Source organism: Oncorhynchus masou, chromosome 9, assembly GCF_036934945.1.
Source record: "Oncorhynchus masou masou isolate Uvic2021 chromosome 9, UVic_Omas_1.1, whole genome shotgun sequence".
Lineage (NCBI taxonomy): Eukaryota > Metazoa > Chordata > Actinopteri > Salmoniformes > Salmonidae > Oncorhynchus > Oncorhynchus masou.
Window position 1 is genome coordinate 47,247,380 of NC_088220.1, and position 27,955 is coordinate 47,275,334.

Below are 27,955 nucleotides of genomic sequence, written 5' to 3' on the forward strand. Positions count from 1 at the left end.
GATCATTGGGACTCATACAGTGGGTCAAAAAAAGTATTAAGTCAGCCACCAATTGTGCAAGTTCTCCCACTTAAAAAGATGAGAGAGGCCTGTAATTTTCATCATAGATACACTTCAACTATGACTGACAAAATGAGAAAAAAAAATCCAGAATTTAGTTGCAAATTATGGTGGAAAATAAGTATTTGGTCACCTACGAACAAGCAAGATTTCTGGCTCTCACAGACCTGTAACTTCTTCTTTAAGAGGCTCCTCTGTCCTCCACTCATTACCTTTATTAATGGCACCTGTTTGAACTTGTTATCAGTATAAAAGACACCTGTCCACAACCTCAAAAAGTCACACTCCAAACTCCACTAATGCCAAGACCAAAGAGCTGTCAAAGGACACCAGGAACAAAATTGTAGACCTGCACCAGGCTGGGAAGACTGAATCTGCAATAGGTAAGCAGCTTGGTTTGAAGAAATCAACTGTGGGAGCAATTATTAGGAAATGGAAGACATACAAGACCACTGATAATCTCCCTCGATCTGGGGCTCCACGCAAGATCTCACCCCGTGGGGTCAAAATGATCACAAGAACAGTGAGCAAAAATCTCACAACCACACGGGGGGACCTAGTGAATGACCTGCAGAGAGCTGGGACCAAAGTAACAAAGCCTACCATCAGTAACATACTACTCCGCCAGGGACTCAAATCCTGCAGTGCCAGACGTGTCCCCCTGCTTAAGCCAGTACATGTCCAGGCCCATCTGAAGTTTGCTAGAGAGCATTTGGATGATCCAGAAGAAGATTGGGAGAATGTCATATGGTCAGATGAAACCAAAATATAACTTTTTGGTAAAAACTCAACTCGTCGTGTTTGGAGGACAAAGAATGCTGAGTTGCATCCAAAGAACACCTTACCTACTGTGAAGCATGGGGGTGGAAACATCATGCTTTGGGGCTGTTTTCTGCAAAGGGACCAGGATGACTGATCCGTGTAACGGAAAGAATGAATGGGGCCATGTATCGTGAGATTTTGAGTGAAAACCTCCTTCCATCAGCAAGGGCATTGAATATGAAAAGTGGCTGGGTCTTTCAGCGTGACAATGATCCCAAACACACACCGCCCGGGCAATGAAGGAGTGGCTTCGTAAGAAGCATTTCAAGGTCCTGGAGTGGCCTAGCGAGTCTCCAGATCTCAGCCCCATAGAAAATCTTTGGAGGGAGTTGAAAGTCCGTGTTGTCCAGCAACAGCCCCAAAACATCACTGCTCTAGAGGAGATCTGCATGGAGGAATGGGCCAAAATACCAGCAACAGTGTGTGAAAACCTTGTGAAGACTTACAGAAAATGTTTGACCTCTGTCATTGCCAACAAAGGGTATATAACAAAGTATTGAGATAAACTTTTGTTATTGACCAAATATTTATTTTCCACCATAATTTGCAAATAAATTCATTAAAAATCCTACAATGTGACTTTCTGGATTTTTTAAATAATTTTGTCTGTCGTAGTTGAAGTGTACCTATGATGAAAATTTACAGGCCTCTCATCTTTTTAAGTGGGAGAACTTGCACAATTGGTGGCTGACTAAATACTTTTTTGCCCCACTATATATGCTCTGTGAAAGTGTTACATTTAACACTCCAATCCTTAAATACACCTGTTTATTTGCTGTGTGTTCTGCAGCAGGGAGTTTTCAGCTTCAGCATCACCAAACGTAATCTTGAGATGAGGCATCAGCATCACTGAGTGTAATCTCGATATGTCAGCCCCCCATGTTGTCCTACTATACAAAGCTGCGGTCAGATTTGCTCAGATATTGTGCTCGGCATGGGTGTGCAACTTTTTTTTTAAATCCCGAGAAACAGTTAAAGGGGCTATAAAGACAACAGAAAGCTGTTGAAGTTTGGCTCTGTGCCAGCCAAAGGAAACACACATTATTTTCATTCATTTATATTTGTAAACTTGGTGAAGTCACTGACCTGTACTACAAGTTTAAAGACATTTTAACTGTGATTAAAAAGCTGGTAATCCCTGCCATCTGTTTTCCTATTGGCTATCTTCATTCTCAACACTTCAAGATGAGGAACAAAGTGTATTTTACAGTGCAGTGTCCACCTGTCTTTCTCCACTAAATTATTTAATTTGACTTACATTGAGTAACATGGAAGAACACCTAATTCTCCTGTGAGAACGTGCAAGCTTGTTGGATTCTCCACTTGACAGACCTGACAATCTGATACTATAAAAATGTTAACAAACTAGCACGTAACGTATCATGCGATCGCTTTCCTCTTATTAGCAGCTATTGAAATAGTAATAACCATAGAATCAAAAGGTAATGACTCAGTGTCATGGAAGTGATCACAGTGCCGTGAAAAATAATTTGCCCCTTTCTAATTTTCTCGACTTTTGCATATTGTTGATACTAAATGTTATCAGCTCTTCAGCCAAAACCTGATATTCCATAAAGGGAACACGAAATAACAAATAACACAACAACTACATACTTATTTCATTTATTTAATTAACAAAGTTATTCAATGCCCCCTTACACTCAATAACTGGTTGTGCCACCTTCAGATGCAAATACTTTTTCAGGGCACTGTATCTTATCACACATCAAGACACAAAAAAACGTAATCCAGTTGCTTGACTACTTGACCTATAATAACCCCATGACCTGTAGATAGAATATCATTGTTTTCTTGTAAGAAAGAAGGATGTTTTTTTTATCAGAGAACAGACCATACTATTCGGAGATCATTATTTTACAATGCTGTGACTGTCACTGTTATTGAAAACATCTCTATCTAGCCTCTGTTTCCTTAGAGACCAAGGCTTTATCTCATTCTGGGAAAATTATGCCCCTCTCACCTTGTTCTTGCTATCTTCACAAGCTGGTCTTTGCGCATTATCTTTCCTGATTAACTGATTATAAACAGACCTTGTTTGTAGAACTGCTGGCTTTATTAAAGTGGGCAAGGAATGACTAAGCATATAATTTATTTGTATATGCGTGGCTTTCCCCAATTCGGGGAATCTACCTCTTTGAATCATATTAGTTTTTGCTGTAAGGCCTCTTTGGATAAATACATTTTCATGCCAGAAGAACCTGCAGCTCTTGGGAACTGGAGCCTGCGGCTATTTGTACCCCTGAGAATCCAACAAGCTTGCCTGGTCTCACATCAGAATTACGTGTTCTTCCATGTTACTCAAACATACAATTTTGAAGTTGTTCCAAACGTCAATTTTCAATGTGTTCGGGTTAAGTTTAGGAATTAACTCCAAAAGTCTTAAGGTTAGGCATTAACTCTGAATGACTAAGGTAAGGGTTAAGGTTTGGGATAGGCTTAAAACAGAAAATATCAAAAACAACTTTCTATTGCTGGATTCGAACATACAAACTTTGCAATAAGTGATGCAAGACGCCCATCCACCATTCTCAGACATGGATGGATGTCGAATACTGACTTGTATCACGGGTGAACTGGCTGAGAATCTCTCAGGGGAAATGTGTGTGGATGGTTGAGCAAAGACCTACTGTAACTTCCATTGAATAAGATCCAGGAGTCAACAAGCCTCGTTGAACAGTTTTCCATTGATACACTGTAATCTATGAAATACAGTACCAGTCAAAAGTTTGGACACACCTACTCATTCAAGGGTGTTTATTTTTACTATTTTTACTATTTTCCACATTTTAAAATAATAGTGAAGACATCAAAACTATGAAATAACACATATGGAATCATGTAGTAAGTGTTACACTAATCAAAATATATTTTATATTTGAGATTCTTCAAAGTAGACACTCTAGCCTTGATGACAGCTTTGCACACTCTTGGCATTCTCTCAACTAGCTTCATAAGGAAGACACCTGGAATACATTTCAATTAACATGTGTGCCTTGTCAAAAGTTAATTTGTGGCACTTCTTTCAATCAGCTGTGTTGTGACAAGGTAGCGAAGGTAGCGGTGGTATACAGAAGATAGCCCTATTTGTTAAAAGACTAAGTCCATATTATGGCAAGAACAGCTCAAATAAGCAAAGAAAAATGACAGTCAATCATTACTTTAAGACATGGACAGTGCGGAAAATGTCAAGAATTTTGAAAGTTTCTTCAAGTGCAGATGCAAAAACCATCCAGCGCTATAATGAAACTGGCTCTCATGAGGACCGCCACAGAAAGGAAGACCCAGAGTTACCTCTGCTGCAGAGGATAAGTTCATTAGAGTTAACTGCACCTCAGATTGCATCCCAAATAAATGCTTCACACAGTAACAGACACATCTCAACATCAACTGTTCAGAGGAGACGTGAATCGGGCCTTCATGGTTGAATTGCTGCAAGATACCACTACTAAAGGACACCAATAAGAAGAAGAGACTTCCTTGGGCCAAGAAACACGAGCAATGGACATTAGACCGGTGGAAATCTGTCCTTTGGTCTGATGAGTCCAAATTTAAGATTTTTGAAGATTGTTTTTCAACAGGACAATGACCCAACACACCTCCAGGCTGTGTCAGGGCTATTTGACCAAGGAGGAGAGAGACGGAGTGCTGCATCAGATGACCTGGCCTCCACAATCACCCGACCTTGACCCAATTGAGATGGTTTGGGATGAGTTGGACCGCAGAGTGAAAGAAAAGCAGCCAACAAGTGCTCAGCATATGTGGAAACTCCTCCAAGATGGTTGGAAATTCCAGGTGAAGCTGGTTGAGAGAATGACAAGAGTGTGCAAAGCTGTCATCAAGGTGGCTACTTTGAGGAATCTACAATCTAAAATATATTTAGATTTGTTTAACACTGTTTTTGTTGCTACATTATTCCATATGTGTTATTTCAGTTTGGATGTCTTCACTGTTATTCTACAATGTAGAAAATAGTGAAAATAAAGAAAAACCCTTGAATGTGTAGGTGTGTCCAAACTTTTGACTGGTACTGGACATCTCAGATGTAAGTCAGAATAGGCTGATTGTAAAAAAAATAATGTTTTTAAAGCTTTGTGTTGGACCTTTATTCCACAGTTCACATTGGTTGAAACTTTAAACAAATAGGGTGGAACATTATACCAAAAGAAACATGCTAAAAGAAACTATAGAAAGTTCACCTTCACAACCAGTGCTTGCTGCTGAGGCTTGATTAAATCAAATCCTAAAGTATTGAGCAGCATACTAAAATATCGTATTACTAATTGCTCCGAAGAGAGCCCGTCATTAGATAAGAATATGTCATGTCTTATCAAGATGTGGGTGGATTTGATCTTCCGCTGTGTAATCGAGCAGGAGACTGCAGAGAATGTCTGACCTTTCTCACTTTTCTCTCTCTCCCCAACCCCTTCTTTCTCTCTCCATACAATGTTTCCGGATAGTATTCAGACCCCTTCCCATTTTCCACATTTTGTTACGTTACAGCCTTATTCTAAAATGGATTAAATATTTTTTTCCCTTATCAATCTACACACAATACCCCATAAGGACAAAGTGAAAACAGGCTTTTAGTCATTTTTGCAAATTAATTTAAAATAAAAAAACAGAAATTACCTTATTTACATAAGAATTCAGATCTTTTGCTATGAGACTCGAAATTGAGCTCATGTGCATCCTGTTTCCATTGATCATCCTTGAGATGTTTCTACACCTTGATTAAATTGATTGGACATGATACAGTGCATTCAGAAAGTATTCAGACCCCTTGGCTTTCCCACATTTTGTTATGTTACAGCCTTATTCTAAAATGGATTCAATCGTTTTTCCACTTATCAATCTACATACAATACCCGATATTGAAAAAGCAAAACAGGTTATTATACAAGTTTGCACATTTATTAAATATAAAAAACTGAAACATCACATTTACATTATTCAGTATTCAGACCCTTTACTCAGTACTTTTTTGACGCTCCATTGGCAGCGATTATGACCTCGAGTCTCAAGGACATTCAGAGACTTGCCCTGAAGCCACTCTTTTGTTGTCTTGGCTGTGTGCTTAGGGTTGTTTTCCTGTTGGAAGGTGAACCTTCACCCCAGTCTGAGGTCCTGAGCGCTCTGGAGTAGGTTTTCATCAACGATCTCTCTGTACTTTGCTCCGTTAGTCTTTCCCAGTGCATGTCAGAGCAAAAACCAAGCCATGAGGTCAAAGGAATTGTCCATAGAGCTCCGAGACAGGATTGTGTCGAGGCACAGATCTGGGGGAGGGTATCAAAAAATATCTGTAGCATTGAAGGTCCCCAGGAACACAGTTGCCTCCATTATTCTTAAATGGAAAACGTTTGGAACCACCTAGTCTCTTCCTAGAGCTGGCCGCCCAGCCAAACTGAGCAATCGGGAGAGAAGGGCAATGGTCGCTCTCTCCAGAGTTCCTCTGTTCCTTATGTTTTGTACACTAGGTGTATATCAGCTTCTCAATATATATATATTTTTCTCTTTATCCCTTTCTCTCTCTCTCCCCCCCCGTCTCTCTCTCTGTCTTTCTTCCAGGCATCGGAGCTGGGCATGCTGTCCGTCTACTACACCTACATCTTCACCTCGCTGGTAAGGAGATGGGGCCTGCCGCTGCTACTCGCTAATGGAAATTGATGATGTTGGTAACACTTTGCACTAATGGTCCTGTAGAGATGATTCATATCGGCTTGATTGATGACTCATTAATGGGATCCTGGAGCCCATGTTTTCCTCTTCCTCTCACCCAGTTGCTCGGATCCCCATGTATAATGTGTGCCACTGGGTGCTGGGGGGCAAGAAAGGGGGGATATAATTGTGGAGAATGATGATCCACACCCTCAAGAGAGAAAGCGATCACTCAACAAAGCATCATACAGCACCATCCCCACAGGAAGAAGAGACCACTCGTTATTTATGTAATGCTCTTTCAACATTCAGTTAATCATCACCTGTCCACGCATCATCCCCAACGTAGCAATATTCCCTCGAAATTACACACACAAGCACTGCTCGGCTGATCCTTCTCAACAAATGGCAGCTTTTGATTATGCCTATTTTCAACATGGAAATAATACTGTTCGCTATACTTCCAAGTGATCAGTGAAGGGAGTCAGATCACTTTATTCTGCTCCCACATAGAGGAGTGTATTGGAGGGTCTATCTTTGACAGGTAGCGTGAGTAATTACCCATTCCTTTCATGTTGGCGGTGGGGTGAATGGGTGAGGGGGAGATGCCCCCCTTAGCAATGCCTACCATGCTGCATGAAAAAGCATTCCCCACTCTCTTGAGCACTATGTTTTGACATTACCACAGTGCTTAAGAACCTTTTTTTTAAATGTGCTTTTAAAATATATGGTGGCTGGCCCAAAACAGAAAATGTTCAAACATTTTGCAACGGAAAATTAAAATGAGCATGTCTTATTGGAAAATGGTGCTCCCGAGTGGCACTGCGGTCTAAGGCACTGCATCTCAATGATAGAGGCGTCACTACAGACACCCTGGTTCTGTAGTGTATCACAACCGGCCGTGATTGGGGGTCCCACAGGGCGGCGCACAATTGGCCCAGCATCGTTTGGGTTTGGTTGGTGTAGGCTGTCCTTGTAAATAAGAACTTGTTCTTAACTGACTTGCCTAGTTAAATAAAGGTTACATGTAAATTTAATTGAACACTTCCAGGTTAGTCCTTCCCTATTTCAGTCCGTTTTCTTCCAGTTGGTTCCTAATGAACACAACCCTAATGTGTAACATAGGTGTCAGTGCTGGTGCCCGTGATGGCAGGCAGAATGGCTGTGGGGCACTGTAAGAAATTAAATCCCATGTCCCAGATAGTGCAGCAGCCCAATTTGTGCGTCGGCTGGGGGAGTAGACATTTGTCATTTGTCACTAGCTTAGATGTGGTGATAGGACAATTTTGTGATCAGCCGCTCCAGAGGATGAGAGATAGTCACTCCTCACATCCTCTGTTTTATATCTTTCTATATATCATCTCTCTCTAGCTCTGTCTGTCTCTCTCACCATCACATCCCTGACTGTCACTTCCACCTGCAATGAGCTGTCTGGGAAGTTGGAACGTATTCAAATTGATATGTGTGGTAGCTAATCCAGAGATCTTGACAGATACAGTGGGTCTCATTTGGATGTGAATTGTTTTGAATTCATTAAGATTAACCAAGGTATTCAAAAAGTACCATCCTGGAATGCAGTCATTCAAATTTGAACTTGAACCATAATCCACACTTCAGATGTTTTTTTGACTCAGTAACAATCAGACTACAATTGTCATAATGCTTTGAAACATAGTTAACATTTACTCCTAATTAAAAAGTAATATTGTACTGAAAATAGCACAATGAGCAATGTGTGTCTGAGCAATCTGATATACAGTACCAGTCCAAAGTTTGGACACACCTACTCATTCATGGGTTTTTCTTAATTTTGACAATTTACTACAATGTAGAATAGTAGTGAAGACATCAGAACTATGAAATAACACATATGGAATCATATAGTAACCATAAAAGTGTTAAACAAATCTAAATATATTTGATGTTTGAGATTCTTCAAAGCAGCCACCCTTTGCCTTGGTGAGTTTTGCACACTCTTGGCATTCTCTCAACCAGCTTCACCTGTAATGCTTTCCCAACTGTCTTGAAGGAGTTCCCACCTATGCTGAGCACTTGTTGGCTGCTTTTCATAGTTTTGATGTCTTCACTATTATTCTACAATGTAGAAAATAGTAAAAATAAAGAAAAACCGTGGAATGAGTAGGTGTGTCCAAACTTTTACTGGTACTGTATATACAGTTGAAGTCGGAAGTTTACATAAACGAGTTTTAACGACTCCAACTGAAGTGTTTCAACCACTCCACAAATTTCTTGTTAACAAACTATAGTTTTGGCACGTCGGTTAGGACATCTACTTTGTGCATGACACAAGTAATTTTTCCAACAATTGTTTACAGACAGATTATTTCACTGTATCACAATTCCAGTGGGTCAGAAGTTTACATACTGTCATGGACGTCCTCCTCTTCATCTGAAGAGGAGATGCTTGAAGGATCGGAGGACCAAAATACGGCATGGTATGTGTTCATCTTGAATTTTAATAAAGAAAACACTGAACACTGAAACACACTATACAAAAACAATAAACGAAATAATGACCGTGAAGCTAATGAGCACTGTGCTGACACAAGTAATCAACATAGACAATCACCCACAAACAAACAGTGTAACCCAGGCTACCTAAGTATGATTCTCAGAGATAACTAATGACACCTGCCTCTGATTGAGAATCATACTAGGCCGAAACGTACAAATCCCCAAATAATAGAAAAACAAACATAGACTGCCCACCCCAACTCACACCCTGACCATACTAAATAAATACAAAACAAAGGAAATAAAGGTCAGAACGTGACACATACACTAAGTTGACTGTGCTTTGGAAGCTTCTGATAGGCGAATTGACATCGTTTGAGTCAATTGGAGGTGTACCTGTGGATGTATTTCAAGGCCTACCTTCAAACTCAGTGCCTCTTTGCTTGACATCATGGGAAACTCAAAAGAAACTAAAGAAAAATTGTAAACCTCCACAAGTCTGGTTTATCCTTGGGAGCAATTTACAAACGCTTGAAGGTACAAAATTCCTCTGTACACCATGGGACCATGCAGCCATCAGACTGCTCAGGAAGGAGACACGTTCTGTATCCTAGAGATGAACTTACTCTGGTGCGAAAAGTGCAAATCAATCCCAGAACAACAGCAAAGGACCTTGTGAAGATGCTGGAGGAAACAGGTACAAAAGTATCTATATCCACAGCAAAACGAGTCCTATATCGACATAACTTGAAAGGACGCTCAGCAAGAAAGAAGCCACTGCTCCAAACCGCCATAAAAAAGCCAGAATACGGTTTGCAACTGCACATGTGGACAAAGATCATACTTTTTGGAGAAATGTCCTCTGATCTGATGAAACAAAAATAGATCTGTTAGATCTGTTTTAATGATCAGTTATGTTTGGAGGAAAAAGGGGAGGCTTGCAAGCCGAAGAATACCATCCCAACCCTGAAGCACAGGGGTGGCAACATCATGTTGTGGGGGTGCTTTGCTGCAAGAGGGACTGCTGCACTTCACAATATAGATGAAATCATGAGGATGGAAAATGATGTGGATATATTGAAGCAACATCTCAAGACGTCAGTCAGGAAGTTAAAGCTTGGTTGCAAATGGGTCTTCTAAATGGACAATGAACCCAAGCATACTTCCAAAGTTGTGGCAAAAATGGCTTAAGGACAACAAAGTCAAGGTATTGGAGTGGCCATCACAAAGCCCTGACCCCATCCTTTAGATCATTTGTGGGCAGAACTGAAAAAACGTGTGTGAGCAAGGAGGCCTACTAACCAGACTCAGTTACACCAGCTCTGTCAGGAGGAATGGGCCAAAATTCACCCAACTTATTGTGGGAAGCTTGTGGAAGGCTATCCAAAACGTTTGACCCAAGTTAAACAGTTTAAAGGCAATGCTATCAAGTACTAATTGAGTGTAAACCACTGACCCACTGGGAATGTGATGAAATTAATCAAATCTGAAATAAATAATTCTCTCTACTATTATTCTGACATGTCACATTCCATTTATTTGTCAGTTAGAATGTGTTTTTGTTGACATTATGAATCCAAATGCCAATGTGAGGTAGCAGGGAATCAACAACCAATATATTGCACATTTCAAAAGATAATAAGGAATGTTCCTTCTAAGAAGTCATTTTCATTCACCTCGGTTTTAATAGTACGAGCAACCATGCAGAACACAAATCAACCATCCACTTTGTTACACAGCCAACACATTCAACCAATGATCATTGTCATCCACCTGCTCATTCATAATCTTAAGAAGGATCATGCAGAACATTTATCTATGCAACAGTAGGCTTGTAACACTGAAATCAGTCCCTCTCCCATGAGCCTGTGTATTCCCATCAGGTATCACATCTCCCCCTGCTTTACCCAGCATGCCCCTCTCTTCCTCTGACATCACCAGCCGGAGCGCTAGCCCTTTGACACACACTGTGACAAATGACCTGACACTCCATTTGTGTGCCTAATTTGTTTCCTCAAATCATCTCAAGATATGGCTCATAAAAAAGGGGGGGCACTCAGCAAATGACTTCTAAAACCGGATTCTGGTGTCGCTTTTCAGGAAGTCAAGGCATAATATTTATCTGATGTTTGTTTTGCTTTGTTGGTCTAGGGTTGTATGTTTCCTAAGTGCAGTCATTCATAGATGCGATGCTGGCTGATTGATTAAGGAGTGCGCCGGGAGGAAATTGCAGCAGCCGTTACGATTCTTCTTACTGTCTCTGTCTGCCACGGCCATGTTGTTTTAGAGGATTACAGACAGACGGGCTCCTCAGAGAACAATGGAACAGAACTTACAACCCATTGATAGAAACCCAAGTGAGCAGCATCGTCTTGTCCAACATCATAGTTGCCTGTATCTTTGGGTGTGTGTGGGTGGTGTTTGTGTACAAGTTAAGTGCCTCAAATCCCCAACATTTTGCAAATTAACTCAACAGACTTATTTTCGTGTGTGCGCGTCTGTCAGCGTGAGTGAGCGTGTGTGCACGTGTGTGTGTGTGTGTGTGTGTGTGTGTGTGTGTGTGTGTGTGTGTGTGTGTGTGTGTGTGTGTGTGTGTGTGTGTGTGTGTGTGTGTGTGTGTGTGTGTGTGTGTGTGTATGTGTGTGTGCACATATGTGACTTGTGGACTTTGGCAGGGTCATTGAAACCGAGGATCATTGAGTGGCAGTGCTGTGAGTAGCACCTAATACTGTGGAAATGAAAAAGGGCAGCTGAAACTGTGGGAGAGGGATTCATGTCCACTCAAATAACATCAACTTGAGTTTTCTACATTGGCTCTCCACATTTTCCTCCATGGGGGTCCCGTATTGAGAGAGGCTTAGGGAAGGTTATAGGAAAGGAGCCATGGAGAAGGTTAATCCAGTGGAATCCGTTCAGCCAGTAGACATGATTCTCGCATGAACACACACACACACACACACACACACAACACACACACACACACTTTTACCATCCCCCCTCGTTCTCTTATAGTACCTCCTTGGTGTTTCTAATGTGTTGTACACTCAGTGTGTGTGTGTCACTTAAAGACAGGCCAGTCGATGAGTTATTACTGTCCCCGGGGCCAGGGAGATGGATGAGGGAGAATGACCATCAATGAGAAATCATTACGGGTAATGCGCTTGGATGTATGCCGCCCAGGGGAGAGCGATGAATTCTTTCACTGTGAATTCCTTCATTAACACATCAGCCCAGATAGCCAGCTTATTATGAGACGGACCATGTGTTCCCTCGCAACATTCATTTACCTTCCCTGCCTCCGAAGGACAGGGGCCACGCCGTCCGGAAAGTAATGAATAATCAAGAAACAATCACTTCAGTTAATGATGCAGTCGGAATTAGTCTGGCAAGGTAGTGGAGAAAGGAGTTGCAAACAGGCTGCGTTAATGAGCACCTATCTGTGCGGTTTTACGAGCCGTTGCAGTGGTGTTGTCTACTTAGCGTCAGCCGACAACAGTTTGAGCCTTAATGTAAACTCGGCACTGTCATTCAAAGTGAAAAGTTATTCAAATACATTTTTGATTTTGAAGTAAGTGGCTTTGAGCGGCTGTCCAGGAGGAGAGCCACAGCATTTTGGGCAGCGCTCCTCCCCTTCATAGCCTATACGATGGCAGACCTGATAGACCTTTCCTCACCTATATGTAGAGAGAATCGTCCATATTCACTTGGAAAACCCTCCCCTCTTCCCTGCCCTCCCCCTTTTGGTGTGTGGGTCTATATCCGTGTGCATGAGTGTGTGCATCAGAGTGACTTGTGCCCTCCAATTCAAACTACTCGTCAAGATGGAATAAATCACGTCAGGTTATGCACAGCACCTCGTCTTCCGTCAGCAAGAGGCCTAATGTCATTTGAAGGTTAGGCGAGCAGAAGATCGCGTCACTTTGAAACCTCAGCGCGCATGGCTTGGTTATCATATATTAAGCCCGTCGCCTAGCGGGGGCCATTTTCCTCCTGTTTGTTTTGTTCTTCATGCTTTATTTCCTCTCCACACACCCATGATCTCTCTTGTCAAAGCTGTTATTTTCATGCATCCATGCTTGAGGAAGAGCTGACTGTGTCTCTCGCTGTCACACACACGCATGCATGTATGCACACATGCACACCCAAACACACAGAGGAGAGGGATAGCAGGGTGGCCTTGCCGCCTGCTTATCTACCATTGCCGGGAAGAAGGCTATATACTGTATAACAGCCAGTGGCATAGTGCCGTGACACAACACGTGCACATGCAGGCACACAAACCTCTCTCTCTCTGTCACACACACACCTGCGTTTTTTGGGGCTTGCTGGGAACCTTTGTGCACTGAGCAATGGTTGGTTTTAACATCTGAAGCATTGCTGATGATTTCCTTTAAAGAGCAACTTGAAAAGGGCCCATATGCAATAGGTATGAGTTAGAAACATTTATTCTATTTATTCTAAGTGTAAATAGGATCACTTTAGTCATAAAGTTAGTCTCATCCAAAACAGAGATTTGCAAGATGATTGGAAAAAATGGTATGTCACAGAATGAAGGGTACCTTTTTGTTGGGTTTATTTTAATCCTGCCTACATGCCCACAGCTGGCAGCAACCAAGTAATCATACATTTGAAGCACAACTGCATGCGACTGATCGTAATGCCCATGGTCAATTTGGTTTGACATCCGATATTCCTATGGGGCTAGTTAGGGACCATCAGTAAATTACACAATGTACTATAAATTGTAGAAATGAATTTACAAATATTAAAATAATTTAATGAGACAACTAAAATATAGTCCCATTTACATTGTGTAATTTAATGATGGTCCCTAACTTGCCCCAGAGATAGGCTATCCAATGTCAAAACAATTTTGCCACAGTCACACACCAGCCGGCTGAAGCGAATTGGCAAAAGATTTTGGCTAGCTAGCCTAGGCAACTTCAAGGCAAGACCTGGTTAGACTGTATCAAGTATAAAGGTGAGTGACTGTAGCTGTGTACTGTTCTGGCAAAGTGAATGTACAGACGCTTGCCACGTGCGAACACACGCACAGAAGAGAGACCCCCCCCCACCCCCAAGACAACTCTCATTTGGCTTTAGTCATGGCTGCTGCGTTTCTTAATGACCAAGCCGAAAAATGAGGCCAGTTCAGCCCCCCTTTGATAGTTAATCCCCATTATGTGTTTGGCATTAAAGTTTCCCCGCGTTTCTTCTGTGCCTTCTTGGGACTTGGCTTCGACATGCTTCCTGATTTGTATTATTTTTGTGAACAGTCAGTGTCATCTCTGCAGTATGATTGGTTGAAGTTTGTGTTGAAATATGCCAATATAGTCCAGTTGAAATTTGTATTTTTATCTCTCTCTCTCTCTCTCTCTCTCTCTCTCTCTCTCTCTCTCTCTCTCTCTCTCTCTCTCTCTCTCTGTCACACAAACACTCTCCTTATCTTCCCCTCTAACTCACACACTCGCATAGTTAGTACAAATACAGTGTACAGAGACAATTCACATGTGTATCAGCTTGCTGGTCTTTGAAAACTATGCTGTCCATAGCGGTTACAGGAAGTAGCACTGATCATTGCAATATGACAGACATGATATAAAAATATTTAATAAAACCGGGTCAACATACATTGCGCTGCATATTCAAATGTTACTCCTCCCGTCTATTTGAATGTTACTGTGTTTGCTCACAGCAGTGTTTGCACGGGGGAAAATGTCACCCTTAGAGCAATTCTCTAGCACCAGCTTGACTGAACGGTGGATTACAACAAAAAAAAACACAACACCACATGTCTCTGTTGTCTCTATGACTACATGCCATTTGCGACTCCCAAACCTTGCCATTCAAAATGCTTTAAAAGTCATTCCACTGTGACACCCAAAATTATTTGGGATTTAATTAATTCCTGACAAACAGCTTATGTAAAGTTCATATTTCTGTGTTTAGACACAGAGTTTGAGAATCAGCCAACTGAGTAATAGAAAAGTTAAAAGGCTACATGGAAAGGTGACAACAGAGAGAGGGGCCTCTCGTCAGAATTTAAAGTATGTCATTATTTTGTCATATGCTAATGCTGGCATGATGTGTTCACTTAAGCATTGCTTCCTTGTACTCGAGGGGGAAGATTACTCAGCATTGTTGTCAGTGCAGATAAAATCCAGACGGGGGGCAAAATGCATTTATGAGGCAATGTGACAGAGATACAAATGTATTTCTTAAATGGAGACAAACCATTTAGCACCTAACTTTACTGCTTCCCCTTAAACTTTTAGGTTTATGTCTGAAGTCGGCAAGATTATTGATTACTGTGTGCCACCCCTCATTGCAGCTCTTTTTCTCTCTCCCTGTGCGAATGTCTTCATGGCTCAGTGTTGACAATTGAATTGCCTGCTATAGCATCCCATTCCTCCCCGTCAGAGGCATTTCCTTTATGCCCTTAACATACAGTTATGTTCTCTTATGACCGTAATTCTCCATATACACTATAATGCCTGTAAATGCCCCAGAGCAGGGATGGGCAACTCCAGTCCTCGGGGGCCTGTTTGGTGTCACACTTTTGCTCCATTTGACTCCAATAATCAACTAATCATAATCTTCAGTTTAAAATGCAATTAGTTTTAATCAGCTGTGTTTGCTAGGGATGGGGGAAAAGTGTGACACCAGTCCGTCCCCCGAGAGTGCGCGTCCGTGCGTGTGCCTGCAAGAGTGTGCATTCTCTTATCCAAATGGTGTGTGTGTCTGTGCGTGGGTGGGTAAAGTGTGTGCGTGTGTGTGTATTCACTTATCCAAATGAGCTTGTTAATTAGTATTGAAAACTGTGGAAAAGCTGGAAGCTTTTACTTCTTACTGTTCTTTTACTTTGTAAATCAAAAACCCTCTAAATCAGAGGCGGGCCATTGTGGCATGACCCTCCTTCCCACATTTCATACCCTTTGAAATGGGGTCTCTCCATTAAATGGTCTCTTAAAAAAGCTTCGCTTTTGTGTTATCGCTCCTTCAGCTTTTACTTCAGAACCATTAGCGATGTTTACACTTGCATCGCCAACCCCATGGCTACTTGGCTTACATAAATTGGCATAATGGAGCTCTCATTTTGACATGTTACTGTATTGTAATTATCACTCGCCTCTGCCAAGGTGAACAATCTGGTCGATAAATAATTATCTTAACTGACAATAGAGATAAAGGTACTGGCAGTGTGTCGAGGTCTATGTTGGATCTATCTCAAATCAAACAGTGTGTGTGTTTGTTGTCTGAGGGGGGGGGTGAGAGCAGAAGACTAATTTCCGTTTGTTCCAATGGACAAATAAAGTTGTGTTGTATCGTATCAGTTTCATCTGAAACTGTTGAATACCTGGCATCATCAGCAGCAGCCATTTCCTTGGACAGGGTGAAATAACCTCCTCTCCTCGGTATTCATCAGCCTGTCTTGTCCATACTGTGGGTGACAAAGTGCTGCAGGGCTCGGTCCAGAGTATCAGGGGAGTCACTTGGCCTCCAGAGATCGATAGCAAGCGCTCAGGCTCACTAAAATGAGTGTTTAGCTCATCTCTCATTTCCATCGGCTCTGTGAGATTATCCCCGCTGTCTTGTCTCGTCTGAGTCGAACTCACATGCTGTGAGGCTCATCTCTCACATGCCACCAGATGAGACGACCTTAAGGAATCTTTGGCATGAACCCAGTGCCGCAAAAGTACAAGATTTGTCATCCATATTTCAGTGTCTCTGTGTTTAGGATTCCTTACCTCGGAGCTCTTCATACAGAGAACAGCATTAATTTGTAATTGGAGTGGAATAGTTCCTTTTTTATAGTATTTCTCGCTCTGGTTTTCTGTTTCTTTTTGCCTTGTTCCACCGGGATTGGAGACAGGATGGAGATAGTGTAAAAAAAATGCAGTTCATATTTTCAGCATACTGTATGCTGTACTCCGCAAAATTCATGGCGATTGCGGCCTTGTCCACTTCTAGATTTTTCAGGAGATCATGTCTCTTCCACCTTACAAATTGGCTATTATTGTTGCAGGCTCCGCCATAATTCTCTGAATAATGGATCCGAAAGCGGTCATTTATATAATTAACACTCAGCAGAAAAGTCTACTTGTTTTTGATGTATGCCCCTATTAAACCATTTCAAATAAAGGTAATACATCAACTCCCACTGTGCTGCGCTGAGGTGTACAGTAATAGAAGCATTGCATGCATTATTGCCGTCATCTCCTATGAACCCACAGGAATATGATACTGTATTACTCTCATAGCTTACATCCCAAATAGCACCCTATTCCCTTAATCGTACACATCGTTTGACCATGGGGCACAAAGGGAATAGGGTGTCATTTGGGACTGATCCATAGATACCAATTTTTACTGTTGACTAAGACAGAGGAAATGAAATTCCAGGATTGTGAGAGTGTGAGAGCTGTGCTGATATGTAGGGACGCTCCTTACTCCCCAGTCTTTGTAATTAAGAGGCAGCAGGACGCTTTGGAGCCACTGACTGAATTTACATGGCAATTGATATGAGCATGAAATGACTTATTGCCCAAAACACTTGCGTGAACATTCCAGCTATTAGTGTAATCACTATGCCACTAGAATTGGATTTCATTATTGCACACAGACAGAGCTGCCTGGGATGAGAAGGCATTACCGTCTTCTTCCACCGTACAAAAGGATATAATTAATTGATATTGTATCATTGGGAAAATTAATATGCCAATTTAAAGATATGATACAATATCAGGAGGCACTGGAGCCCTTGGTATTGCGCTCCAGTGGTGTCTTTGGATTGATTAGGCATAGGATGGATTTCTCTTTCCCGTTTTGCTCATCAGACATTCTTCTCATCCAGAAACCTGGAGGATGTTCCATGAGGGACCATCGTCATTACCATCAGCATCCTCAAGATCCAGATCTGATTACCATCAACTTCCTCCAGTAGCTTCGATCACCAGCAACGTTTGCCGTTTTAAGTGGTTGAAGCCACTTGTTTTTCTTCCCATGCAGTGCGCTTTCTGTTGTACAGGAACACCTATGTGAGAATGTTGTTCATTGACTACAGCTCAGTGTTCCACACCATAGTGCCCACAAAGCTCATCACTAAGCTAAGGATCCTGGGACTAAACACCTCCCTCTGCAACTGGATCCTGGACTTCCTGACAGGACGCACCCAGGTGGTAAAGGTAGGCAACAGCATATCTGCCATGCTGATCCTCAACACTGGGGCCCCTTAGGGGTGCATGCTTAGTCCCCTCCTGTACTCCCTGTTCACCCATGACTGAAAATGTGGCATGGGTCCCCAGATCCTCAAAAAGTTCTACAGCTACACCATCGAGAGCATCAATATTGGTTGCATCACCGCCTGGTATGGCAACTGACCGTAAGGCACGGCAGAGGGTGGTGCTTACAGCCCAGTACATCACTGGGGCCAAGCTTCCTGACATCCAGGACCTATATTCTAGGCGGTGTCAGAGGAAAGCACCAAAAAATGTCAAAGACTCCAGTGACCCACGTAATAGACTCTTCTCTCTGCTACCGCACAGCAAGAGGTACCGGAGCGCCAAGTCTAGGACCAAAAGGTTCCTTAACAGCTTCTAACCTCAAGCCATAAGACTGCTGAACAATTAATCAAATGGCCACCCGGACTGTTTATATTGACCCCCCGCCCTCCACCTTTCTATATAGCCTTCTTATTTGTTATTGTTATTTAATTTTCTTGTGTTACTTTTTAATTTTTTTATTTGATGTACAGTTTCAGAAATCCCTGATGGAATGCCTCAGTGCTCTCTCTTGTGTATGGGGCCTTGAACTCGCATAGCATGCAGCTACAACACCAATAATGCTTTTTCAAGTGTTTTGGCACTCAAGGACAATATCTACTCTACAAACATAACCCTGTTATAACCCCCTTGTTCAGTAGGCTACTACAACATTTCACTGCTCTCCTCCACTTGATATTACACTTAACACAACATTTTAGCGACATTTCTCAAAATGTAAATAAGCTGTGACCTTTCTTTCATTTTGAATGTCACTGAAGGTAAAAGATTATGAGATAATTTTGGTGTCCGTCAGTTATCATGTACCTGTAGCAGATGCGTATTTGAACGCTTCGAGTAAATTCCTCTTTAGTCAAATGTCTCTGACATTTATTAACTTCTTGGCGCACCCATCCCGTTAGCGGGATCATTTTCGTCAACATCTACTGAATTGCAGAGCGCCAAATTCAAATTAAATTACTAAAAATATTTAATTTTCATGAAATCACAAGTGCAATATAGCAAAACACAGCTTAGCTTGTTGTTAATCCACAAGGCGTGTTAGATTTCAAAAAAGCTTTACAGCAAAAGCTATCCAAGCGTTTATGTTTGGACATCTCTCTCAGCAGACAAAACATTACAAATAGCTAGCAGCAAAGTAGATTGGTCACGAAAGTCAGAAAAGCAATATAATGAATCATTTACCTTTGATGATCTTCGGATGTTTGCACTCACGAGACTCCCAGTTACACATTTAAAGTTCCTTTTGTTCGATAAAGATTATTTTTATATCCAAAATACCTCCATTTGGTTGGCGTGTTTTGTTCAGAAATCCACAGGTTTGAGCGGTCACGAAGGGGCAGACACAAATTCCAAATAGTATCCGTAAAGTTCGTAGAAACATGTCAAACATTTTTTATAATCAATCCTCAGGTTGTTTTTACAATAAATAATCGATAATGTTTCGACCGGACCGCAGCCTTTTCAATAGGAGAGAGAGAGAGAAATGTCTGCTCCATGCTGTTGCGCATGCAAAACTGCTGGCACCCAGTCATCCACTGACACGATGTTATCGTTCTCGCTCATTTTTCAGAATAAAAGCCTGAAACTATGTCTAAAGACTGTTCACACCATGTGGAAGCCATAGAGAAAGGAATATGGTTGATATCCCTTTAACTGGAGGGAAGGCATGCAATGGAACAGAGAGGTTCCAGGAAAAACATCACTTCCTGGTTGAATTTTCTTCAGGTTTTTGCCTGCAATATCAGTTCTGTTATACTCACAGACAATATTTTGACAGTTTTGGAAACTTTAGAGTGTTTTCTATCATAATCTGACAATGATATGCATATTCTAGATTCTGAGCCTGAGAAATAGGCAGTTTCATTTGGGTACGTTTTTCATCCAAACATCAAACTACTGCCCCCTACACTCAAGAGGTTAAAGCAGCCTTACACCCAATGCATGTCCACATTTGATCATGGTAGGCATTCGCAGCTGTACAGCTTGCTAATGTTGACATGGTTTTCTTTTGAGTGTTAACATGCTGGTTTTCAAAAAAAATTGTGCTAGCTTCTTTCTCTGCTTAAGCTTCTTGACATTGAGCTGTACGGCTAATGTTAACATCCTTTTTTATGTTAACTTCTTGACATTGCTGCTGTTATTCAATTACCCTCTCAAGATGTACAGTTTGTAGAACACAATCCTATGTGCACGCTGAAGTGTAGTCTAATTCTAGCTCGAAGTATGCGTGGATGCTCCTGGAGCTTAGATTATGCAAACTCACTATAATCTTGGCACTTCCATCCTATTTGAGAAAACTAGATCAATGGAAACAGGGACAAGTCTAAGTTTCCTTCAAAATAAGGTTTGATTTTGTGTGTTTGCTTATTAGCAAAAATAGCTTACCAAGTACAGTATGTCACACAAAGGGTCCTTATTAATGGAAGATTACCTGACAGGCATTGAAATTGTGTTAGATTCTATATATTTACAAAAATGTGTTCCTTAGCAAGTTTGCTCAGCATTACAAAACAAATCGTTTTTGATAGATAGAAGGAGAAGGAGTCTAGCTGTGTGGCCCCTGTTGGTGGGCCCCAAGCAGCTGTATGAGAGTGTGTGTGTGGTCCCTGACAGTGCACAACAGTAAGGTAACAGCCAGGTCTCTGGGGAGCTCATTATTCAGCTCTCAGCTTGGATACACCGCAACAAACAGAATGTGTGTAGGCATGTGCCTGCCTGTCTGCGGCGTGCATGCATTTGTCTGCACGCATGTGTGTGTCTGTTAGTTTGCCTGTGTTATTAAGAGAGTCCAGGAGGTGCCAGCAGGTGAACAGCGGGTTGGCTCAGCTCCTCATTTCTGATTGATCTCCAGGTGACAGGCTGTGTCAGGGGGCCCATCGCCAGCCAGTCAGCACCTCACCCAGCACCCCTCACTGGCTGCCAAGGCCCGACGCGGGGCAGCTGGAGGCCACCGGGGCCAGCCTCTGTCTTTATGCTGCTCTTTATGCAAGCAGGGATGTGCGTACGATTGTGTGTGTGACTGTGAGGGGGTCGGAGGGGGTTGCGGGTCAGGTAAGGAAAGGTGGGTGGTTGGGTGGGGTTTGTGTGTGCGCGCATGTACACGTGTGTACAGTGCCTTCGGAAAACTCTGTCAAGTTTGTTGTTGATCATTGCTAGACAGCCATTTTCAAGTCTTGCCGTAACTACGAGACTCAGGAACATTCAATGTCATCTTGGTAAGCCACTCCAGTGTATATTTGGCCTTGTGTTTTAGGTTATTGTCTGGCTGAAAGGTGAATTTGTCTCCCAGTGTCTGTTGGAAAGCATACTGAACCATGTTTTGCTCTAGGATTTTGCCTGTCCTCAGAACTATTCCATTTATTTTTATCCCAAAGAAAACTCCCTAGTTTGATGACAAGCATACTCATAACATGATGCAGCCAATTATATGCTTGAAAATATGAAGACTGATGTGTTGTGTTGGTTTAAAAAAAATATTTAGTGCCCTATTGCAAACAGGATGCATGTTTCCTCTCCGGCAACTAAGTTAGGAAGGATGCCTGTATCTTTGTAGTGATTGGGTGTATTGATACACCATCTAAAGTGTAATTAATAACTTCACCATGCGGGATATTCAATGTGTGCTTTTTTAAATTTTGACTCATTGACCCATTGTGAGGCCTTTGGTAAGGCTTTGTGGTTGAATCTGAGTTCACTATTCAACTGAGGGACATTACAGATAATTATATGTATGCGGTACAAAGATGAGGTAGTCATTCAAAAATCATATTAAATACTTACTGACTGAAGCATTTTAGCTTTACTTAAAAAAAAAAAAAAAATTGTAAAAAAATGTCCACTTTGACATTATGGGCTATTGTGGATAGGCCAGTCACACAAAATCTCAATTTAATCCATATTAAATTCAGGTTGTAACACAACAAAAGGTGAAAAAAGTCAATGGGTGTGAATACTTTCTGAAGGCACTTTCGGTTTTATTAGGTACACGAAAATGGATAGCTCCTACAGACGGTGAGTCACATGGCCGTGGCATCCCCAAACCATCCCACTACCACTCCCATGCTTGACTGTTGGTAGAAGGTTCTTACTGTGGAATGCTTGTTTGTTTGGTTTTCGCCAGGCATAATGGACCCATGTCATCCAAAAAGTTGACTCATCTGTCCATAGAACATTCTTCCAAGATTATTGATGATCATCCAGGTGCTTCCAGGTGGTTTTTGGCAAACTTGAGTCAACGTTTTGGACGAGATGGGACCCATTATGTCTGGCGAAAACCAAACACTGCATTCCACAGTAAGAACCTCATACCAACAGGTCAAGCATGGTGGTGGTAGTGAGATTGTTTGGAGATGCTTTGCTGCCTCAGGACCTGGAGGACTTTCCTTAATAGAACGAACCATTCTGCTCTGTATCAGAGAGTTCTACAGGAGAATGTCAGGCCCATCCGCCTGTGAACTGAAGCTGAAGCGCAGCTTGGTCATGCAGCAAGACAACGATCCAAAACACACAATCAAGTCTACATGGAAATGATTAAAAAGAAACATAATTGACATTTTGGAATGGCCTAGTCAAAGTCCAGAGCTTATCCCATTGAGAGGTTGTGGCAGGATTTGAAATGAGCAGTTCATGATTGAAACACACATGTTGTTGAGGTAAAGTAGTTCTGCATGCAAGAGTGGGCCAACATTTCTCCACAGCGATGTGAGAGGCTGATCAACAACTACAGGAAGTGTTTGGTTGCAGTCATTGCAGATAAAGGTGGCACAACCAGTTATTGAGGGCAAGGGGGCAATTGCTTTTTCACACAGGGGAATTGGGTGTTGCATAACTTTGTTAATTAAATAAATGAAATAAGTATACATTTTTGGGGTTAATTGTTAAACTCAGGTTCACTTGATCTAATATTCGGTTTACTGATAACATTTAGTATAAAAAAAACATGGAAAAATAGAGAAAATCAGAAATGGGTCAAATGCGTTTTCATGGCACTGTACACCACTTGTGCTAGCTAGATATCTCCAGATGCCGCCGGTGGATATTTGGTGACCTTGTGTTTCATGTGTTTGACTGCACCCAGGAGGGGCATACTTAATGACCAGCTCGTTTGCACAGGCTTCTCTCCTAATGATCTATTAAAGTGCACTTGAAGAGTAATTATGGGGCCTCTCCCGTTGGGCTTGTCAGGGTACACTGGGGTCAAGTGATGGGAAGATCATGAAACTGTCACCAGTGTGCAGATGGTAGTCAATAAAGGTGTGGTGAGGACTATAACTCAAATGTTCCAATGTTGTTACCCTTTACACTTGTACCCGTATACGGGTTGAAAATGGCAAATTTGGACACTGGTAAGCACCTAAATAGGAACCGTAAATGTAAAGCACACATCAAATCAACAGTGTAATGTTGTGTCAGGTGAACTGTTGTCCTCATCTTTAGTTTAATACTTTTCCCATAATTCCAAACAGTTCCCTTTTAATTTCTACCATGGTTATGCATATACTTGTTATATTTCTTCTGTAAGAAACATTTGAATGTAGCAGTGTCCTTATAGGCCAATTCCCACAAGTGTAAAGGGTCAAAGAAAGCGAAGTGAATTGGTGTGTCTGTGTAAAATGTACTCCACTCGTCATTATTTTTTATAGTTGCCATATAAGAAGGGTCAGCGCCCAAAGATTTTCAGAATTAAATATATTGATGATAAATATTGAAGGTGATTAAATGCTTTAAGATGTGGGGGGGTAGTTCCCGTTGTACTAAGGGCTGTGAACAACACCACAATCCATGTTGGAAATGTTCTCATTAATTAATTAATGAATGAATAAATTAATCTTTCGGCATGTTTATTTTGATACTCATTCATAAAGAATTAGGCACGGAAAAAACACTGTTTCAGGCTCAACTCAGCTTTCCTTTCATCAAGTGCGGTGTGTTTCACTCCTCAATATCAGAGTTCTCAATGTCCTGAATATACTTGGCTGAAAGTGCAGAAACAATCTGCCAAGAGTTTGCCTCGAAAATATCAAAACATCGGAAGCTAGTAGCATTAGCTTCGAATATTGGTGCAGCGAATCGCCTTAAACTTTAAATCAGATACAGAGACAACATGGCTAGGAGAGAGTAAATAAAAAACAGCTGTGTCACCACTAAATGGGATTGTATTATTGGTCTAGATAGGGAAGACATAAGGCTGCTAGTTTGCATTGCGGTCTGTAGCTAGTAATGCTAATGGAGTTCACCAGGAGCTTTCTCCTGTCCTGTTCTCACACAGGGGCTCTGATGAAAAGACTGGATGTGTTCCAAATGGCACTCTATTCCTTACAGGCCCTGGTCAAAGGTAGTGCATTACATAGGGAATAGGGTGCCATTTGCCAGTCACAGTCTCCTTCCGTCTCTCCTGTAGTGCCCATCATGCCTTCCCACAACTCTCTGTTCTCTCTATCTCAATTTTTCTTCTTCTGTCTCTCTTCCTCTCTCACCTCCATGACACTTTTCTCTCTTTCTCTCTTAGTCTCTTTCCTTCCTCAACTCTCTCTCTCACAATAATCCAGCCCAACACCTATCCTTCATTCCGCCATGGCCTGCTCACCTTCTCCTACTGTGCTAGTGTTTGTTGTAAGAGCACCAGAGTCTAGTTGGGCTTTGATCTAGTGCTGCAGAGGAACCCGCTAACACGCTAATTTATCTAAGCCCTGGGATTTGAAAGGCTACTGCCGGTGTCTTATGAGGTTCTTGTTCTCAGCGGTATTCTTTTCCCACTCAACTCACCAGCCCCAAACCCCCTTATTGAGGATTGGACACATGCTCGCACACATGCACACAGACACACACACAAACACGCATGCAAGCACACTCATGCTTGCACGCGCACACACACACACACAGACTCAGCACAGACACAAACACACACCCTCCTGCCCTCTAAGCTCCTCTTCTCCCCTGCTTTCCACAGTAGAGTAGTCTGTCTCTGTCTGAACTGTCTGAAGCCTGGGCACTTTTCCTCCTCTCCTCTCCTCTCCTTTATCCTCCTCTCCTCTTTACGTATCATATCTGTCCCTGGGCCCAGCGAGGTGACAGGCAGTTTCACCGTTATAGACTGTAGTGCTGGCACTGACACCTGAAGGTGACTAGGCTGATATCTCTATTGACCTTCTGATGATGTCCTCCCTACCGCTCGGGAGCCACCAGACTGAACTTCGGGATATCAAAGTAGAAGTTGTTTTTCATCCAAGCACATTTCCATGGGTTTGTTCCAGGTGGCACACACATGCCCACGCACAAATGAATATGCACTAAACTACTAAATGAGCACATGCACACACACACACGCCACCACATTCATGCACACCCCACACACACTCTCTGAAGGAATTAGGAATCTTAATCATCCAGAAAAAATGAACTTAACATAGTAAAACTTCAAGTAAATCAATAAAATTGGGGCTAAACATATTAGATTAGCATGTGCCCTTTTTCCTGACATTGATTCAATATTCCATTCAATCAGATATCTCCACGTATTGCGGCAACTAAGCGTGATTTATGTCGGAAATGTCCAAGCCTTTGTCATACACGTACCTAATACCATTATACCTTTGACCCTCTAACTCCTCCCTCTGCAGGAATTCTCTCTGCTGCGATTGGATGACGTGCCCAGTGAGCGGGTGAACATTCTGGGCTTTTCCGTCTTCAACCGAACACATCCATTTTTCCAGGATTTCCTCCTCAGCCTCAACCGTTCCTGGCAGGAAAACTGTGACCACGCCCCCTTCGCCGGCACACCGGTGAGACCATGGTTCAGATTTATGTAGAACAGAGATGATTGTCTAGCAGCTAAACAATCATTTCTGATCTACAAAACATACTGAATTTCTATCTGAAGGTTTCTGTAGTTTTGCAGGTAGAAATGTAACAAATAGACCTGATGATTCCAAATCGTACTGTAGCATGTACAATTCAAAATTCAGCTCTATTTAGTTGCATTTCAATCTGCAACCAAACAGAGGGTTCAGATATGTATGCAGAACAGATATTATTATTGAGTACAGTGTTTCTTAATCCTGGTCCTGGGAACCCAAAAAGGTGCACATTTTTGTTTTTGCATTAAGCACTACAAACCTGATTCCACTAATCAGAATTTAATGATGAGTTGATTCGTGGAATCTGGTGTGTAGTGTCAGGACAAGGATTAAGAAACACTGACGTAGCGTTTAGATTTAGGGAAAGGATCCTCTTCCTTTGTTATATATATATATATATCTGCAAAAGTTTCATCCTCCTGAATACACCCCAGCTCTTTCCCATATTATACAGTATCCCTACACATGTGTCTGCGAATGTTAGAATGTTAAGGCTTGAAGTCTTTCTATGCCTTTTCATACAGTTGTCTGTGTAGTCGTTAATTAGTAGAAGAAAATGTAATTGTCACATGGTTATTAAATGAACCCAATTCACCATACCATTGTGTCAACGAGAAGTGTACAAGAATATTTGTTTAATTTGACATCCAACAGACAGCAACAAGTAATTCATTTTTTGGGTTTATTGAATTTTTGTTTCTTAATGGGCTGAGATCCCGCTATCGGGATCAATATGACAACAGCCAGTGAAAGTGCAGGGCGCCAAATTCAAACAAGTTATCTCATAATTAAAATTCCTCAAACATACAAGTATTTCACACCATTTTAAAGATACACTTCTTGTTAATCTCACCACAGTGTCCGATTTCAAATAGGCTTTACAGCGAAAGCACCACATATGATTATGTTAGGTCAGAGCCAAGTCACAGAAAAACTCAGCCATTTTTCCAGCCAAAGAGTGGAGTCACAAAAATCAGAAGGAGAGATAAATGAATCACTAACCTTTGATGATCTTCATCAGATGACACTCATAGGACTTCATGTTACACAATACATGTATGTTTTGTTCGATAAAGTTCATATTTATATAAAAACATCTCAGTATACATTGGCGCGTTATGTTCAGTAGTTCCAAAAACATCCGGTGACTTTGCAGAGAGCCACATCAATTTACAGAAATGTTGATGAAAATACAAGTGTTATACATGGAACTTTAGATACACTTCACAATAATACAACCGCTGTGTCAGATTTTTAAAAAAAACTATGGCAAAAGCAAACCATACAATAATCTGAGTACGGTGCTCAGAGACCAAAACAACCCAAACAGATATCCACCATGTTGGAGTCAACAGATGTCAGAAATAACATTATAAATATTCACTTACCTTTGATGATCTTCATCAGAATGCACTCCCAGGAATCCCAGTTCCACAATAAATGTTTGTTTTGTTCGATAATGTCCATCATTTATGTCCAAATAACTCCTTTTGTTAGCGAGTTCAGTTCACAAATCATGACGAGCATTCACTAGGAGCAGACGAAAAGTCAAAAAGTTCCTTTACAGTCCGTAGAAACATGTCAAACGAAGTATAGCATCAATCTTTAGGATGTTTTTAACATACATCTTCAATAATGTTCCAACCGGAGAATTCCTTTGTCTGTAGAAATGCAATGGAACAGAGCTCGCTCTCACGTGAACGAGCGTCACGTGCTCATGGCAGAGCCCTGACTCATTACCTTCTCCATCGCCCCCACCTCACAGTAGAAGCATCAAACAAG

At 41.7% G+C, this 27,955-nt stretch overlaps 1 protein-coding gene across 1 annotated transcript in view; it reads left to right on the forward strand.

Moving 5' to 3' along the window:
- The window catches only part of grik4 (glutamate receptor, ionotropic, kainate 4), a 224,476-nt gene that overhangs the window by 117,690 nt on the left and 78,831 nt on the right, over positions 1 to 27,955 (forward strand). The window contains exons 6-7 of the mRNA XM_064974177.1: positions 6,469 to 6,522; positions 25,937 to 26,098. Coding sequence (XP_064830249.1) covers positions 6,469 to 6,522; positions 25,937 to 26,098 — 216 coding nt within the window. The remainder of the gene's footprint in view (positions 1 to 6,468; positions 6,523 to 25,936; positions 26,099 to 27,955) is intronic.